This window comes from Neofelis nebulosa, chromosome 3 (assembly GCF_028018385.1).
Source record: "Neofelis nebulosa isolate mNeoNeb1 chromosome 3, mNeoNeb1.pri, whole genome shotgun sequence".
In the NCBI taxonomy this organism is placed as follows: Eukaryota; Metazoa; Chordata; class Mammalia; order Carnivora; family Felidae; genus Neofelis; species Neofelis nebulosa.
The window spans coordinates 133,713,152-133,733,220 of record NC_080784.1 but is presented as its reverse complement, the minus strand read 5'-3'; the positions used below and the strand labels follow the sequence as shown (position 1 = coordinate 133,733,220).

Below are 20,069 nucleotides of genomic sequence, written 5' to 3'. Positions count from 1 at the left end.
AAGTTTGGGATTCCTAGAGCTTGAATCATGTAACATTTGTTCCTCCATTTATCAAAGTGTTTATAAAATCTACAAAATTATCTTAAACAAGTACCTACTCAGTATTTTATTTAAAAGCATTATATTATAATCATAGAACGTTAGAGCTGGTTGAAACTTCATACATCATCTAATTTAGCGATTTCTCAGCCCTGGCTGCATGTTAGCATCACAAAGGGAGATATGTGAAACTTCTAACGCACAGGTTGTCAACCACGCAACTCAACAGAATGTTCAGGAGAGGGCCCAGATATACTACCTGCCCCTCCACACAGACAGACAGACAGACACACACACACACACACACACACACACACACACACACACACACACACTTTAAAAGCTGCCCAAGAGATCCTACATGCATTCAGATTTGAGAACCATGGATTCAGTCCAACAGAGAACATATAAGGAAGGTGAAACCCAATGAATTTAAGAGCAAATATCTAATCAATGACAAGAGTTAGGACTAACACTAGATCTCCTGACTTGAAGGAAAGCGCTTCAGTTTAGTATGTGCCAGATGCTCCAATAACAAGGATGACTGTGACGTTTTTGAAGACCCCACAGCAGAAGAGGTAAGCACATCACTTAAAAAAAATTAACCTCAGGTAGAATGACATCCGTAGGGTCTCAACATTTAAAGAGAATGAAGTTATCTGGGAACTCAGGTGGTAATACAAATTATTTTTAAAAAGGAAAGCAATGTTAAAGACAGATTTTTGTCCACTCATCTCCCAAAGTGGCAGGGAACACGTGGGTAGATGTACTTGACTAAAGCTGGGGGGGACCAGGAGTTCCCCTCATATGCACTAAATCTTGCAGCAAGCTCCTCCTAGGTGTCAGGGCTCAGATACAAGCAGCTCCAAACTGCTGGCAGAAAAGAACAGAAAATGGATGGAGGGGTGAGGGAAGGAGAGAGTCAGTGGAAAGTAACCCCTAGAGGAATAAGAAAAATGGAGTAAGCTGCAGAAAATGGAAGTATTAAGCTGGCTAGACTGTATCTTTTCATGATATTTCAGAAGACAGCAGCAATTTTCTTTAAGGAGTAGTATCAGTGGAGGCAGGCAGGGAAAGGGTTAAGATGGCTTACACAGTGTTGCAGCAGGCTATAACTTCACCCCAGAGTGGCAAAGGAGCAAAACACGCGGTGGGGGGGGGGGGGGGGGGGGAGGCCAAGGTGGCATGCAGGGGACAGAGGGCACCGGCAAAGCAAAGTCTGATATTGATATTGGCATATGGGCCATATGCCAGTTGACATTGGCCAGTTTGACATTTCGACTCATCACAATTTAAAAAGGTGTCACCTCAGATCCTGAAGTCCTTGAGTTTGTCTGAACCTAGCAGAATGTCTCTTTAGAAATAGAACAACTGGGGCACCTGGGTGGCTCAGTTGGTTAAGTGCCCGACTTCGGCTCAGGTCATGATCTCACAGCTTGTGAGTTCAAGCCCTGTGTCAGACTCTGTGCTGGCAGCTGGGAGCCTGGAGCCTGCTTCGGATTCTGTGTCTCCTTCTCTCTCTGCCCCTCCCCCGCTTGCATTCTGCCTGTCTCCCAAAAATAAACAAACATAAAAAAAAAAATAGAACTAATCTTTCAGTTTTAAACTGTGTCTGAAACAAGAGTGTGTGTCTGTGACCATTATCCAAACATGTCTCCAGTAAAAAAATATATCGTGATCCTGAATTAACTATAAAATACTAATCGTGGAACAGAGTTATGTTATCCTTTGTGGGTAACATGGGGCCATTCATCAGATTTCCCTTTTCTTAACACAGCTCCATTCTTGACCACTCACTTCACTGACAAGATGTCCCAATGTGTCCTTTTCCTAACATCACCAGTGGTATATATGAAATACAAAGTGGAAGCAATTCTAGCTTATGGGTGACATTTTCTCTTAAAGGATAGAGTTAGCATAAATGCATTCACTAAAAAGTGAGAAATGTAAAACCATTCTGAATTTCAACCTTAAAAATAAAAGGTTACGCTGCATCATTAGTATGCATGTAGAACAAAAGTGAAGTTTCTCACCCAGGCAAAATGAAATGAAATGCTTGTGTTTCTCCTCTTTCTCGCTCTTTTGGTTTCCATGGATTTATTCATGTACTTTTTTTTTTTTTTTTTTTGGGACAGAGAGAGGCAGAGCATGAACGGGGGAGGGGCAGAGAGAGAGGGAGACACAGAATCGGAAACAGGCTCCAGGCTCCGAGCCATCAGCCCAGAGCCTGACGCGGGGCTCGAACTCACGGACCGCGAGATCGTGACTTGGCTGAAGTCGGACGCTTAACCGACTGCGCCACCCAGGCGCCCCTATTCATGTACTTTTTAAATTGAAGTATAATTAACGTACAGTGTTATCTTAGTTTCAGGTGTATAACATTCAACAATTCCATACATTACTCAGTGCTCATCAAGATAAGTGTACTCTTCATCTCCTTTATCTATTTCACCTATTCCCTCCACTCACCTTCCCTCTGGCAATGATCAGTTTGTCAGAATCTGTTTTTTGTTTGCCTCTTTTTTTCTTTGTTCATTTGTTTTGTTTCTTAAATTCTGCATGAGTGAAATCATATGATCTTTGTCTGTCTCTGACTTATTTCACTTAGCCTTATACCCTGTTAGGTCCATCCAGGTTGTTGCAAATGGCAAGATCTCATTCTTTCCTTTTATTCTATATGGTCTTATAGTTTAGAACATATAGTTCAATATAACTCAATCAATAAAACCAACTATTCCTCTGTTTTAGTTTGAAATGATCTAAAAATACAAGGCCTACTCATGTTTTGATAATTGACACTTACCTGGACAAAGAAGAACTGAATAAGAACAATGTAGTAAATGACAGTGTGTTCAGAGAGTGATCGTCCGCCTAGAGACTGTTTTGAGCATATATTCATTGCCATACCCCATTCCTAGTTTGGGAAATAGCTTATGTTTTCAGCAGTAATTCAAGAGCAATGAAATGGATGAAGATATCTCAAGAAAATTATCCAAAGGGAAAACAGAAAAGATTTGATGCTTCAAATTAGATTTTCATCTTAAAGCACCACATAAAACAAATGCAGCTTTATATCTAGACCAGAATTCCTTAGGTACAGTGATTTTAGCCACGTGTCTTGTCACAAAGAACTCTGACCATAAATATGGCATGTCTCTCTATGAAAAATTAACCCACCAGGACAGCTGACATCAGAGCAAGTCAGAAGTAACAGAGATGAAAGCTACCTTAAAAAAAAAAAAAAAAGGTCCTAGGGGAGTCCCAGTTCAGACACTACAGTACACACAGAAATAAGGGAAATTCACTGCGGGAAGAAGAAACATAGTTCTGAGTAATATGAATGTGGTCACTGAGATATAGCTACACTCTGCTTAGCCAGCTGGATCCATTTGCTCTACAAAAGACAAGTGGCTACTAAGATGATTTATTTGATAAATCTGCCAGAATTAAGGGAGCTGATGTTTTCCATATCTCATTTCCAACTCTGTGCTATTTTGAGTCATCGCTTCCTGGCACGATGTCATACCGCCCGCCTTTCAGGGTGGCTCCTGAGTGGTGTCAGGAGGTCTGTGTACATCCCAGACACAGGAAGATGTAGAGGGTATTTACTGGGGAAATCCTATTATAACGGTTTCCTTCGTGTTACAAAACTTAACTTGACAACAATGGTAGTCCTAACAAATCCTTCAAATAATCTGGGTTACAAGGAGCCTTAGTAGTCAGCTTTGTCAATTCAAATTCCATCCTTAATTTTCATATATCTGCTTTGTCTCTATTTGCAAATTTAGTAAGTAGGCCCCCACTTGTTCTATTTAAGTCATTAATAAAATATATGGAACAGACTAGAGCTGAGGACTTTCCTAATAAGAATACCCCCATTTGTGCCAACTTTGATCCATGTATCTGCACATTTAAGTACTGTTGTTAATCAGGTACTAATTCACTTTGCTACCTGTCTTCTATTCTTTCCACATCTGACAGGGCATTGAAGTCCCTGTTAACGACCTAGCTGAGGCCTTTTCAATGTAACATTTCCCTAATCCAGAGTCTGTCTGTCTGTCTTATTCACACACACACACACACACACACACACGGAGGTTGGTTTGGTATTTGTCCTTGGTAATCAGTGGAGGATCCAGTAACTATGGGCTTCTTTTCTGTGTTCAGAGTCACGCACTATCATCAGACAGAACTGGGCTCTGGTTTCAAAGAAGTCAAACTCAGGCTGGTTTTTCTTGAAACCATACTTGGAAACATTTACAGAAGATAGTAATAATATCAACTAACACTCACATAGTGCCTGTTAAGTTCCTATACTATGCCAAGCACTTTGCATCTATTAGATCCTTTAATCCTTGCAACAAACTTACTAAATGAATAGTACTCTGTTACTCATTATCATCTGCTGTTACACCTATCTAAAAATGGGGAAGTTGAGGCTGAAACTGTTAACACATTTACTAACATGTCCACAAAGCGACAAAGTATTAGAGCCATGATTGAACCCACGGTGTGCCTGGCTCTTAGTCATTATGGCCTACTGCCTGCCAGGATACATAACTGGAATTGCTGAGAAAGAGGCCTCAGAGAGGAAGTCAGGAGATTTGTTATCTCGAATCATCATTTTGCTTCTTTTGGCCTCAGTTTTCTTATCTGTATAATGGGAGGTTTCAGTCAAAAGATCTTTAAGATCCCTTGCTTCTTTATCATTCTTTTAAAGCATTTCTTTTCTGAAGTTATTTTTGATAAGTAGTGATAAATTGGAAATATGAAGTATTTTATACCCTTTAAAAATGTTCTTTTAAACTTAATCTCACTATGACAAAGTTAGTAGAATTGCTGATGGTTTAAACCTCATCCTCCACAAACGGTACCCTCCAAATCAACATGAATTGGCTGATTAGGAACATTCTAATTAAGCAATTAGAGGTGTCTAATGACTGCCTCTGAAGGGCTTTCCTCCCCCCCCCCCCTTTTTTTTAAAGTAGGTTTCATGCCCAGCGTGGCACCCAATGTGGGGCTTGAACTTACAACCGTGAGATCAAGACCTGAGCTGAGATTGAGCTGGATGCTCAAACGACTGAGCCACCCACGCGCCCCTGAAGGATTTTAAGTAACAAATAATAGTACATTTGATTTGTATATTCATTTAATTTGGCAAAGTAGAAAAAAAATAATGCCATGTGGATAGATAAAAAATGTGCCCTAATACATAGGTACATATAGAGAAAAAAAAGAAAAGAAAAAGCACGTATTACTTATCTGCCGACAAGCATGATTAGACTCTGATCCTAGCCTGTGGAATCTGTATTAGTTTCATTTCCTTTTTTGTTTCCCTGATAGAATATGCCCCCGAGGCCAGAGAACAGCTTTGCCATATGGCAGCATATGCTTCTGGGGCTAGTACTGGCAGGCTGCTCAGTGAGTACCGCCTCACCTGGTGTTCTGCGATGGCATATGAGTGAGAGGGTATGAACTAAGGTGTGAGAACAGGGAACAGACAAGCCAACCCAGAACAGGAGGCTACACTGTGTAGTGACTTGGAGACTTACAGTTGGATGCTGGCTCATAGGATTTTGGTAACAATGACTTCCATTTCTACATTTTATTGCATTGGTTTCACATTCACAGTTTAAATTAGTGCAAAGTGGAGTCCATACTGCAAAGCTACCATTTTGTTCATTTCTTACTGAAGCCATATATATATTATATATTATGCTATATTATATATATAGCATATATAATATATATATATATAGCATGTATATATGCGTGTATGTGTGTGTGTGTATATATACGATTCCTTTATTTTGACTATACTATTATAATGTAATTTGGAAATTTAAAATAAATATACAATAAAAAACGGCCACTGAAAACAGTAATCAAATGATGAAAACGGCCTTGAAATGAATCCATGTACATTTTCAAGATATGCAAGTTCAGTCACTAACACAGTAACTGGCAAAAAAAGTTAAAACAAATCCCTTCATTAATTACATGGGTAATACAATTAGTATTTCCAAGCCTATTGTATTTTTTCCCAGTAAGCTTTTATTTTTTAAAAAAATTTTTTTTAATTTTTTTTCAACGTTTTTTATTTATTTTTGGGACAGAGAGAGACAGAGCATGAACGGGGGAGGGGCAGAGAGAGAGGGAGACACAGAATCGGAAACAGGCTCCAGGCTCCGCGCCATCAGCCCAGAGCCTGACGCGGGGCTCGAACTCACGGACCGCGAGATTGTGACCTGGCTGAAATCGGACGCTTAACCGACTGCGCCACCCAGGCGCCCCTAAGCTTTTAAAAATTCTATCTCGTTTCCCAACACAACATAAAATGTTGATTCTTTTATCTAGAAGAGAATTCTTTACATTAAATAATAAAACAGTTTTAAAGAAACTGTAAGTTAGCTTTCAACCATACTGGAGAGGATTTTCATACTTGTTTCTTAAAATATGCTGGAAGAGATCGCAAATTTATGATTGACCAAGATAAGAATAATCAAACCGAGTCCATTTCAGGAGGAGGAAGAATCTACCTGTCCCTTTACTGAATACACCAAGATCATGTGGCTAATTTGAATTCTGTCCCAAAATCCTAGGGTTTTTTTTGTCTAAAGTTTTGTTTCTGATGTGAAGAGACCTTATTATTGAAATCCAAATACAACATTTGTTTTGGGTACTGCTTTTTTATTTGGGTAGCAGTGGCTACTGTGGGACTTTTTTTGAAGGGGAGGGGTTGTTTTTATTTATTTGTTTATTTATTTCAATAAATGAAATTTATTGTCAAATTGGTTTCCATACAACACCCAGTGCTCATCCCAAAAGGTGCCCTCCTCAATACCCATCACCCACCCTCGGGGAGGGGTTGTTCTTAAAGTACCGAAAACAAAAGAAGAACAATAAAATACTATCCAGGAATATATCACTTAAACTAAAAACAAAACAAAACACCCTGCAATTTTGTCTAATGACTGTATCGTGAGCTGGGAAGATCGTTGAAAATCCCAGACCCACTGCCTAATTACATGGTAAAGGGGGCTAGAACACGTTTCTTAGATTGCAAAGAGGGAGGACTAGAACAAAAACAGTTTGTTTTTGCTTCACCAAGCCGTGGATGCAAGGAGCATAATGGGATTGTTATTTTTCACCTTGTGGTCTGTTTACATCATCTTTTGGTCCTTCATCTATGCTCATTTACAAATGAATACTTTTTGGTTTAAAAACGGGTGGGGGAGAAGACAAGGAAATCCAGGTGCTTTGGAAAAGGACTGATTTCCTGTAGCTGTAATTCTCTGTGCCGCTGTGTTGAGTTGTGCTGCTGTTCTGAACCCAAGCACACAATTTCTCCCTCTTTGTAGCCTCCAAACACACACTACACAGAGGCGGCTGGGCATGCATTTTGGATACACGCTGATACATGTTTGGATGCAGACACATGGATAATGAAAGAAGAGCAGCCAGAGCCTTCCTGAAATACAATTTGGACAAGATGAGGATACTCTCTTCTTCCTCACAAGTAAATTTCTAATGTTTTGCCAAAAATCTCGAGAAAAACCAATCTAACACACTGTATTACAGGCTTCCAAGCAAAGCACTTTTTATTCATTGTTCTCTTTGATGAGCAAACCCCTTAGGCTGGCTAACCTGGCTTAAAAAAAAAATTCTATCCATAAAATCAATCATAGAAGCAAGGCAAGCCAAAGCATCTTTCTCGAAAAAACAGGAAGGAGATTTAATGAAGGAGGTAGATGGTGGGTGTGGAGCAGTGGGAAGAGAAGCGGGGTGCCCAGATGAAGTCCTAAACGTGTACCCATCCGTTAGTCCTCTACTCGGTACTACTAGAGGGAAAACACTTGCATCAGCACTCCTGGTGAGTTAAGAAATAAAAAAGGCTGCAAGGTGCCGCTCTGATAGAGGGCAAGCACATTTTCTTTCTTAGATTGCAATTACTCCTGGCAACATTTAACGTGACACATTCTATGCCAGGGAAAGGATTTTCAGTCATTTAGAAACACAGTTACTCCTACACCCATCGCTTTCACACGTCCATGTGGTTATATGCCTCTCGTTTATGCGACTTTATATATGCTCTGCCAATATTAAAGCATCCAAATAGCGGCTGACCCTACCTTCCCAGCTCTTCTCGTCACACAATGCAGTCAGGTCCAGCTCAGGCACTTCGGAGACAAAGCTCTCCTGCTGCTCATCGGCATCTTGGGTCCTCTGCAGTTTGGTGTCAGTTATGCCGGAGTGCTCCTGAATCTTCATTGTGGGGTTCTGCAATAACAGCACAATGTCCCCAAATATCTTACTGCTCACCAAAACCCAAAAATGTCTGTAGCAGTTCCACTCCTTCTGGATGAAACCTCCCAAGCTGAGGCTGTGGGTGTACCCAGCACAGAAATCAAAATCATAGTTTGATGCCCCCTGGATACTGGCTGGCCACCTGCATGCAAGAAGCCACTGTCCATCTATCCTCCTTTAACTTTTCCGCTGAGGAAGACAAGAGGATTTCCAAGAGCTGCTGCCCCTCCTGATAACTGCAGGCAGCTGACAGTCTTGATGGTTACTGATTGTAGCCAGGAATGAGGGAAAAGGAGTTTGTGTTTCCTTAAAGGAGTACAGCCCTGCAGACGGTAAACAACAACAAAAATCCTGCTACCACCGTTGCTAAGGCTGTAGAAGCAACATGGTGTCTCCTGTGTGCAGACTTCTTTGCCCCGTAGGTAAACAGTCCAGCAAGGCCAGGAGCAGAGGCTGTGTGCACGAATGCCCTCCTGCTGGCCCTGCAGGCTTAGATCAATTAAGCAGGGCTAGCTGCACATTCCCAGATTTCCTGTGGTTGTTTTCTCCCCGAGTGTGGGGAGGACAGACTATTTATGGAGGAGCTCTGGATATTAAAGCATTGTTGCGCAAATTCAAACAGCACAGGGGTTTGGCGGCTCATCTGGGCTAGCAGTAAGGAATACGGACTCTGGAAATGAGCCAAAATGACACAGGGAGCACTTTTTTTTTTTTTTTTTTTAAGTAAAAAGCCAAGAACTGGCAAGTCAGCAATGCATAATTTATATCTTAACAAATATCAAACTGTCACTTGTTTTCCTACTATTCTTCTAGTCTGAGTACTGAATACTGAGCTCCACTTGGTTTTGCTCACTGGGGGCACCTACACCCGGCTCGGCTACCTGGGGAAAACCCTCTCCCAGAGGCGGCTGTTTTAGCTAAGTGATTTTATGTTGACAAAATTTGCCCTGAAATTAATTCTTTTTTACCTTGCTTTTTTTTTGGCATCTTGTAAGCCCAACCATTGTCCCTTTCCCTTCTCTCCTAAGATTATAAACCCAAGTGTTTACTCACAAATACCCTTCTCAAGTAGCACAGATCTGTACAAGAGATTTTCTTTGGAGAATAACTGGAAATTTATTTTAGCAAATATATTAAAGGAAAAAAACCTAAACATCTGGAAATCATAAATGATTCCTTTAATGCATGAGAAATGTTCTCCTGCTTAAAATAAGCACTATTAAGACTTCCAGCTACTTTTAATAGCTATTCAACCCACTTTGATATCACCAGGGGAATAGACGGGGGCTTTTACTATTATATTTCCATGAAATGATGCACAAGGGGCTGCTATTTTCTTCACATTTGGAATAAAATGAAAGATCATCAATCAGTTCATGATGAGCTCCTAAAGACAGATGAAAATGCCAAGTAATCTGGGGCTTTAAGATACCTGAAAATGCTGCTTGTCTAATGGGGAAAACAGATTATGCACTTATGCTATAAAAATTATTTGTTCCTACAGCTGAGTCCTAAGTGGACCAGGGCTGAATGACCAAATCTGGCACTCAGTTTTTTAAGTTACAGGGTCAGCCACCAACCACCTGAGTGTGTGTGTTAGAATCTGCACACAGCAAATACACATTTTTCTCAATATTTTTAACACTGGTTACACTTAGAGACATAAAAATGAATATAAGAAATATGATTCCATATTGTAAGCATGACATATTCTTCTGGAAGAGCATGTATCAGCCCCTGACACTGTGCACTCGTGGAATGGATGTAGAGTTTGCTTTACAGGCAGCCCTGGGCTTGCCATGTGGCCGACATTTACTAGCTTGGTGCTCTGGCTGAACTGCTTCATTCACAACATCAATCTTGCAAGGTTCCTCTGAAGATCTGGGAGAAGGTATGAAAGGACACTAACACAGTGCCTGGAGCATAAGAAACCCACACAGGGAGGCCATCACTCTTTTTTCATTACTAGGCCCCATATGCAGATGAGGAAAACACTGCCATGTCTCAAAATGCTAGAGAGAGGGGTTAGAGATGAGGCATGTTCCACGGCAATTCGAGGTGAACCGTGCTATCTCAAGGGGTGGAGTTTTAGATGCATTATGAACAAAGAAAAGAGCCTTTTGGGTTCCAGACAGAAGTCAGCACTAGCAATTGTGGTGTTTTGGGGCAGTGTGGGTGAGAAGGGTTGAGGAGGAGCAAGCACAGAGACAGGCACCATGGGAGTTCGCTGCAATGTGTACTTTTTATGACTGCTACCTCTGTCTGTATCAGCACCCATTTCAAAGGAAATTGAGATTACGAAATTTTTTCTACATCTGAATTAGCATCCATTTCAAAGAAAGTTAAAATGAGAATATTAAAGTTTTTTCTCCCCCCTCCAAAATGTACAGATTTATTCATTCTTTCAACAGCATGGTATGGGGCACCCACTGTGCTGGGTGTGTGAGACATGCACACTCCCCACACTGAGGGAGCTGGCACTTTGTGGGACAGGCTCAAGAATGCTCAGGGGAGTTCTGAGCACAGTTGGTTTGGGTGCCATACAACAATGGGCCACCTTGCGAATTAGTGAGCTGCTCTTCACAGTATTGCAATGAAGTTTGAGAGTCAGGTATGTGGGAGACAGAGAGATTACTGCCATGGGTGGGAGGCTGGAATAGATACCCCCTAAATTCCTATTATTCTAACAAAGAGAATCAGGTCAAAACTTTTTTGTTTATTCAGTAATAACATCACATGCTATATACTTAAATAGGGCTATTATGTTGTGTGCAAAGATAATATTTACTCATTTATTTAACAAATAAATTTTTAGTACTTACTACATGCTAGGCCATTTTCTAGACACTGGAGATACTTCAGGGGACAAAATCAAGTCTGTCCTTAATGAATCTTACAGGAAGTGACAGTAAACAAAGAAAAACATGTCAGGCAGTGATATGGACTATGGACAAAAATAAAGCAGAGTAAGAGGGATGATGGAGATCAGGGCCACAGTCTGCAATTTTATAATGAGTGGTCAGGAAAGACCCTTCCTAAGAAGGGACATATGAGCAGAGATATGAAGGAAATGCAGAAGTGAGTCATCTACTGGAAGAACATCTCAGGAAGAAGAAAAGCAAGTGCAAAGGCCCTGAGGTATGGTCGCTGTGTTTAAGGAATAGCAAAAAGATCACTGTATCTGAAGTCACCATATAAGGGTGTTTAGACTGTGCCACATACAATGGGGTATCACTCACACTATAGACCTATATTAACTTACATAAGCTTCTGGACTTTCTGGCTCATTTTTTACACAGTAGTGGAGGGGTCTCTCTTACACAAACCGCAACAGCTTGCATAGCATGGGCACACTCAGCACAGCCCTCATCAGCACACCCACATGCTCGGCTCTGTCCCGCTTTGTTGTGATCGGTCCCTGAGGCTGCTCTTTCATTTGCCCTCTGCTCTCAATTTCTGGCCTCACTGGTCTCACCAGAACCTGACATGGCTGCCTTGCCTGGGGGTGCAGAGTGGGCTGCTGGTGTGGACCCGGGATTTATGTACACGTGGGATCTAGGGATGCTGCTCAGGGGCCACCCACGCTGAAGCTGTTCAGGCTCGGCAGCAATACGCCGTCATAAAACAACTCTTCCTTCAAATGTTAGTTAGCCTAGTTTGGGTGATGCACCTCTCCAGATCATTCCACACACTCTCCTGTTGCTCATCATATGGAATTACACTTGTCTGCTTCTTCTACTAGATCATTAATGTCAAAATGTCAAGGACATTCTCAAATACCAAAATATTTCTGGTTTCAACTTTTGTTGTTTATATGTCTTATATCTTCAGCTGAATCAGAGAGTAAATGAGTTACAATAGTCCCCCCTTATTCTGAGGGGGTACATTCCAAGATGCCCAGTGGATGCCTGAAACCAAGGATAGTACTGAACCCTACATGCACTATGCTTTTTCCTATACATACATACCTATGATAAAGTCTAACTGATAAATTAGGCACAGTAAGAAATGAACAATAACTGCTAATAACATAGAACCACTGTACTGCATAATGTAATACAAGTCATGTGAATGTGATCTCTTTCTCAAAATATCTTACTGTGAGATACTTACACTTCTTGTGATGCTGTGAGATGACAAAGGTCTATGTGAGGTGAAGCGAGGTGAATCGTGTGGACATTGTGACACAGTGTTGGGCTACTATTGACCTTCAGGTGACATGTCAGAAAGACAATCATCTGCTTCTGGACCAGGGTTGACTGTGGGTAACTGAAATCACGGGAAGTGAAACCGCAGATAAGGGGGACTACAGCTTCTTCACAATTTTCAACTCAGAGATCCTTATGCCGTGGGGTCACACACCAAACCCTTGTCAAAAATGTTGTGCCTTCTGTTGGTGGGAATGCAAACTGGTGCAGCCACTCTGGAAAACAGTGTGGAGGTTCCTCAGAAAATTAAAAATAGACCTACCCTATGACCCAGCAGTAGCACTGCTAGGAATTTACCCAAGGGATACAGGAGTGCTGATGCATAGGGGCACTTGTACCCCAATGTTTATAGCAGCACTCTCAACAATAGCCAAATTGTGGAAAGAGCCTAAATGTCCATCAACTGATGAATGGATAAAGAAATTGTGGTTTATATACACAATGGAATACTACGTGGCAATGAGAAAGAATGAAATATGGCCTTTTGTAGCAACGTGGATGGAACTGGAGAGTGTGATGCTAAGTGAAATAAGCCATACAGAGAAAGACAGATACCATATGGTTTCACTCTTATGTGGATCCTGAGAAACGTAACAGAAACCCATGGGGGAGGGGAAGGAAAAAAAAAAAAAAAGAGGTTAGAGTGGGAGAGAGCCAAAGCGTAAGAGACTGTTAAAAACTGAGAACAAACTGAGGGTTGATGGGGGGTGGGAGGGAAGGGAGGGTGGGAGATGGGTATTGAGGAGGGCACCTTTTGGGATGAGCACTGGGTGTTGTATGGAAACCAATTTGACAATAAATTTCATATATTAAAAAAAAATTTTTGTGCCTTACAGAAACCCACTAAACAACAGTGTGGTGTGGCAGACAGGGGATGGGTTGAAGAGTTGGAGACCTGAGTTTCAATACTGGCCAACTAGCAGCAAGACCTTCAATGAAAACCTCTTTGTGCTTTAGCTTCTTCTTTTTTTTTAAAGCTTTTTTTCTATAATGCAAATGCAAGACTTCATAAAGTTGGCATGAAGATTAAGTGAAAAACATATACAAAAATGGCTGGCCCATAGTTACTGTAAAAAAATACTATTTCCAATTATTCATTACTTCCCTTTCACATTCATTCATCTGGCAAGTGTTTATTGAACACATACTATGTCCTAGGCACTAGGATTACAGGAATTAACAAGATATGGAATTTAGTGTGGAACAAAGACACTGAACATGTAAATACCAGTGTCACATATGTTATAAAAGAAAAAAAACAGGATGCCAGGGAGCACATACTCAAGAGAGCTCACCTTGCCTGGGACCTCAGGTGACATTCCATGTTCAGGTCAAGGAACCATTAACTACTATTCACCTGATCTTTGTCAAGACTTGCCCTATCAAACTGGGCCTGGCTTTTTCAATTCTCAGACTTCACTGATCTTGCTCCTTCCCTGACTTCAAATAGTTGAATTTTTGTTCCATCCCTTCTCCCTCCCTGCACAGGATATAAATAAGTAGCCTAATGGCTTACCAGAGCTAGGAGCGATGATATCAGAGAGTGTACTGTGTAATGCAGTTTGCACAGGAAGGAACCAAACAGTGTTAACAGAAGAACCACATGGAACCATAAACATTTACTGTTTGGCCTGACAATAAAAGAAAGTGGACATAACAAATTTCCAAAGTTCATGGGAATCCCAAAGTTTCAGTAGCCGTTAGAGACTGGGTGAAAAGGGAAGTGAATCTAAATAAATAGAGCCTTTAAATTCTTGCTCTAACATTAAAACCAATAACAACAAAATCCTAAGGCTTCCGTACAATACACCGAAGTTGAAATAACATGGTGATTCATTTCATAAATCCTTGTTGACAGGGATATTTCAGAATTTATCTCAATCCTGCTCAGGGCAAATAAAAGACTAAAGATGTTTGATAATTAATATTAATTTTCAGTCTTGATTGGAAAGCCTTGTCTTCTCTCTTACTCCTCTCTTTCTTTTTTCAAGCAGGATAAAAAAGGGAAATGGACTTCTGTTTACTATGAATGTCTTATTTGTTATCAAAGGTATGCTTCTAAGCTCTTCTAAGCAGTAGGCTTAGAAAGCATAAAGAATGTAAAAATATCTTGAAAGAATTTAACACTTCATTAACCTTATACTTCTGACATAAAATGACCTCTCCCAGATAAGATAATACCCTTCCATGCACTCAATAATTCTTAAAGTTTTTTTTTTTTTTTTTTTTACATTTATTCATTTTTGAGAGACAGAGACAGAGCACCAGTTGGGGAGGGGCAGAGAGAGAGGGAGACACAGAACCCGAAGCAGGCTCCAGGCTCTGAGCTGTCAGCACAGAGGCTGATGCGGGGCTCGAACTCACAAACTGCGAGATCATGACCTGAGCTGAAGTCGGACACTTAACTGACTGAGTTACCCAGGCACCCCACGCACTCAACAATTCTTACAGGTATTGCTTTCTTGATAAAGTATTAAGTATAAAGTTATAGGTTTCATGTTCTGGATTTTATACAGAGGCATGAAATATCTCCCCAAAAGGAAAGAACTTATCAGAAGGAATCACTGAAGCATAAGGTTGAAACTCCATTGTAAGAACTTCGAAAATATGTATTTTCAGTGATACCTTTTAGAATCTAGAAATTGCTGGTTTTAAGGACGACCTTTCTTCTGGATGCTTCCAGTTGTTCACTGAATTTAAAAAGAAACAAAAGAACAAAGACTCTGGATTCCATCTGTACAGGGAACAGTGTGCTAGGCTCTTCCTTACATCACCTCATTTCAAAAAGCCCAAACGGGATATTTTATTTTATTTATTTTTTAAATTTTTTAAATGTTTGTTTATTTTTTAGAGAGAAAGCATGAGTTGGGGAGAGGCAGAGAGAGAGAGGGAGACACAGAATCAGAAGCAGGCTCCAGGCTCTGAGCTGTCAGCACAGAGCCCCAAGTGGGGCCCGAACTCATGAACCATGAGATCATGACCTGAGCCGAAGTCAGATGTTTAACAGACTGAGCCACCCAGGCCCCCCCCGGATATTTTATTAAAATGCCAGCCTTTTGAAAACCTACCTAAAGAAATCATACTTTAATTTTTGGCATTTTGAAGGGACTCTAAATTTTTTTTCATTGACCATCGGAGATCTCAAGCAGATTCTCTTTTTGGATAAGATGAGTTGATTCAAAAAATTAAAAAGATGTGCCACAAAGGGATAAACCGATGTTCAGTCAACACATGCATCCAAACAAAAACACATTTAAGGGCTGCAAAAATGATTACTTCAAAAATAAAGTCACAGTTGCGCCTGCATTTGTGTCTGAGCAGCAGATTCTTTTTTTTTTTTTTAATTTTTTTTTAATGTTATTTTTATTTTTGAGACAGAGAGAGACAGAGCATGAACAGGGGAGGGGCAGAGAGAGGGAGACACAGAATCTGAAACAGGCTCCAGGCTCTGAGCTGTCAGCACAGAGCCCGACGCGGGGCTCAAACTCACGGACCGCAAGATCGTGACCTGAGCCGAAGTCGGACGCCCAACCGACCAAGCCACCCAGGCGCCCCAGAGCAGCAGATTCTAGAACCAGCTTCTCTCTGCCTATCTGTCCCTATAAGGAGCATCACCAGTGTTCCTCATTCTCATGGAAACGTGACTCAAAACAAGAAGGAAAGACTACCTTTCCCAACAGCTCTCATTTGTTGTCTTAATCTCACATGGATCTCAAGAATATGTAAGGAAAAATTTAAAGGACGGTATTAAGGAAGACAAATTGTCTTCATGAAAAATGTAGCTGGAAACAACATCACATCCATCCATGGTGGGCATGTAAGTGTTGGCCTCTCAATCTGATGCTGTAGGAGGTGTGAAATAGAATACCGATTACACAGAATTCTAGGAGGGGTAACCAAAGTCTAGACTTATTTTTCATCTCTGCAATTTAGGAATTATTGTGGTATTACCAGAAGACCAGATTAACTATTTAGGTTGTAAAATAAGTTCTAGAAAGTGCTGCACATGTTGAATGGTAAACAATCACAATACACGGCAAACAAGGGAAAGAGCTTTAAAAATGGAAAATGGATCTTTTTCACAGTCCATCACTAACAAATATACATTTCCTTCAGTGAAAGAAATCCATGCCTTCATGAGGAGAAACATCATCCGAATCTTATGGAGTGATGGCTTGTTTTTCTCCTGTGGGGCAGTTGTGAAAGAAAGGTGACATGGATTGCCGAGGCTAGATTTTAACTCACTGCCTAATTTTATCTCCTAGCTGAACTTATTATGGTGGCAATGATTATTAATAGTGAGTGCTTCAGGACAGCCAACCGGGGGCCGGGTGCTGACTGGTAACTGCACATGGCGGACCCATGTAAGAATAGGACCTGGCACATGGAAGAAGGACTTGAGATTTTTTCCCCATGATTCATCCAGTGCCATAGGAGCTGCCCACAAAATACCAAGGCAAACTGAGTTTAGCATGGGTTGAGTTTCAGTGCCACCTGGAATTTACGAGTTAATGTTATGAAGTCCATCCACAAAGGCTGCTCTATACCCTTTTATCTTATAGAGGATAATAGGCTGAAAAGGGAGGAAACAGAGGAGACCTCTCTAGAAGGCTGGCGAAGCAATTTTCTTTAAAGTAACATTCAATGGCATGATGACTAGGTGCTTGCTGTGAGCAGAGGAAAAGAACAGAGAGAGGGTGAAACAAGAAGAAAAAGGAAACAACGCGATCACGGGGAAACTGTGCTCTGACAAAGGTACCTGGTGTCAAGGAAAAAGATGTTAGCTCGTTGCCTGGGTCCCAAGGAAGGAAGCTGAAATGGGTTGGAAATCAGAGAGGAAAGAAGTGGCCCAGCAGCTGGAAGTCGGAAAGAGGAAGCATTCCCCTTCCATTATCTGGCTAGGTCGATGAAGTATACGTGACAAGAACTGAACATAGGGAATATGATGAGTCCACAGCATTGGCAGGGAACAGGGGGAGTTGGCAATTAATTCCCAGATCTTTTATGCCAATTGTACACAAAGTGTGCATTTTTCTAAGAAGAAGTCTACAGCTTTTAGATTCTCAGTCTCCTGGATTGTAAAACTCCATGGAGGGTAGGGACTGGAGCCGTTACTGAATCGCAGCTTCTAACACAGTATGTGTCCACAGCAGGACTCAATGCATGCTCCTGAGTAAATCCATCAGTGAATTAGAAAATGTCCAATAAAGATTAGGAATCACTGGGTTAGAGGAAGAGTTCTATGTATAATTAGTATTTCAAGATTCAGAACTGAAGAACAGGTTGAAAAATGCTTTAAATCTGGCCAAAGAGAAAAATTGATAAAAACATTGAAAGTAGAGTTGAAAGCATTTGGAAGTAGATTATGTACACATACGTGAATGAAAAATGGGGTTAAGCACACTGAATGGAAGCCAGGGTTGGGAAAAGGGAAATCATTTTGGCCAGCATGGCGATGCCCTTGGAGAACAAGGAATACAGGAAATCACCAAAACTTTAAGATATAAACAACATAAGAGAGTTAGATACTTTTTCTCCATGGCTTACTTAAAATGAGACAAAACTCAGAAAACAAATTGGGTTTAGTAACTCACACTGAGTTTATCTTAATTTGAAAATTAATGAGATAAATCTCTGTGATAGATCCACTAAACTCACTGCCTATTTATTTCAATCACTTAAAAAAATGCATAAAACATAAAAAAAATCAAACCAGTAGCCTTGGCTTTTTGTTTTATTTTACAGAAAATCTAAAGAGAAATCTCCATGCTATTGAAGTTTCTCTCTGCAAGCAAAATAAAAGATTTTAAAAAGCTATAGAAACCAATTTGACAATATATTTCATATTAAAAAAAAGAATTTAAAAAGCAAAGAAAAGAGTTCTTATGATTTCTCATGGAATCTTTATGTCTCAGTATTTGCCTTCTGAAAACCAATCACAGTCCTGTCCCTTAATCTCATTATCCCTTACTGACAGTCTAATAATGCTTCCCATGTGCTCTCAGGAATGTATGAACAGCCCCATTACAGTCACAATTTTCTTAGCTACTCACCTCAAAATGCTGGGTATGTCTGCCGTCTTTTTCATTTTCTTTGCTACAAGTAACAGCAACAACAAAATATCATAAAAGGTCAATCTGTTTTAGAACAATGCTTTTCATCCATTGAAATTTATGACTTCATTCATTTTAAAAGGAAGCTGAGTGGCTCTAAATTAAATTCTGATAAAATTCGAAAACAAAATAAAAAAAATCAAAATAAAACAAAACTAGAAATACAACAATGCATACAGTAGTCTTTAAGAGCACCATGGCAGATTTTCTATTCCAAGCATTTCCCATGCTACAAAATACTGTTGGTGAACATACAGTCTTTTAATTCTATTCTTTTCAGTTCTTATAAGGCACACTGCATTAAGTGAGAAAAAAAAAAAGCTATTCATGCTCTTGTAAGCAATTTGAGGAGAAAATGCTAAAATTACCTTTCATCGGACATCAGTTCAACATCATCAGGTCCAGCCCTCTCATGAGATGGTGTGGAGTTGAGGCTTTCCATATTCTGTAACAAAACAAATTATTTGTTACCCAGTAAGAATGGTAAGAAACATGCAACAGAAGATCCTCCTTTATTTAAAATAGTAAAATCAGATAATATGCAGATATAAGCTAATTCAAGTCCTATTTCTATCTTTGTTAAAACCAGTAAAATTATGACAGTTTAGTATATGCCACTTGCATAAAATTGGATGTTGAGTTTTATCATCCCCTTAATGAAGATATCTGATACCATCATAGAAATGATCACTATATCCTATAATGTCCTTGTTAGGTATCATCCATATCTTAGAGCTAACCATAGCAAAACCCAGATTGTCAGAACATCAGGGTGGCGGCATTTGAATTAGAACTAAGGAGGGGCGCCTAGGTGGCTCAGTCAGTTGAGTGTCCAGCTTTGGCTCAGGTCATCATCACATGGCTTGTGAGTTCAAGCCCTGTATTGGGCTCTGCACTGATAGTGTGGAGCCTGCTTGGGATTCTCTCTTTCTCTCCCTCTCTCTGCCCCTTCCCCACTTGTGCTTTTTCTTTCAAAATAAATAAATACACAAGAAAAAAAAAAAGAAAAAGAAAAAGAACTAGAACTGGGGAATCTGACCCTGAATCTAATCAGAAACCAACGTAACATTTATTGTTCATTTAACATATTTTCAGTATAAACTGCAAATATAAAGTGGGAAAACACATAGCTAAACTGTAAACTATCCATAAAAAGAAATGGCGTAAAGAACCTTTGTTTCTGTGATACTTAATATTAATCTTTATATCAGCTAAGATGGGAAAAATATAAACAGGAAATTTACTTTGAATAGCATGTATTTCAGGTTGGCCAAGAGGCATATCTGTAAGGTTTTTTGACTGCCTCTGTGAATGTGGCCAAAGCTTTCTAAATACAATCCAGGCAACTGAGCACATAATAAGTAAGCCATCCCCATGAAGGAAGATTACAAATAAGCAAATG

The 20,069-nt window shown here is 40.2% G+C and overlaps 1 protein-coding gene across 9 annotated transcripts in view; it reads right to left on the bottom strand.

The window, feature by feature from the left end:
* Nucleotides 1-20,069, bottom strand: part of FAM13A (family with sequence similarity 13 member A) — a 374,625-nt gene that overhangs the window by 46,797 nt on the left and 307,759 nt on the right. For all 9 annotated transcript variants that reach the window (XM_058721927.1, XM_058721926.1, XM_058721925.1 and 6 more), the window contains 3 exons: nucleotides 19,036-19,112; nucleotides 18,608-18,650; nucleotides 8,172-8,319 (listed from right to left, as the gene is read on the bottom strand). In XM_058721927.1, coding sequence (XP_058577910.1) covers nucleotides 8,172-8,319; nucleotides 18,608-18,650; nucleotides 19,036-19,112 — 268 coding nt within the window. The remainder of the gene's footprint in view (nucleotides 1-8,171; nucleotides 8,320-18,607; nucleotides 18,651-19,035; nucleotides 19,113-20,069) is intronic.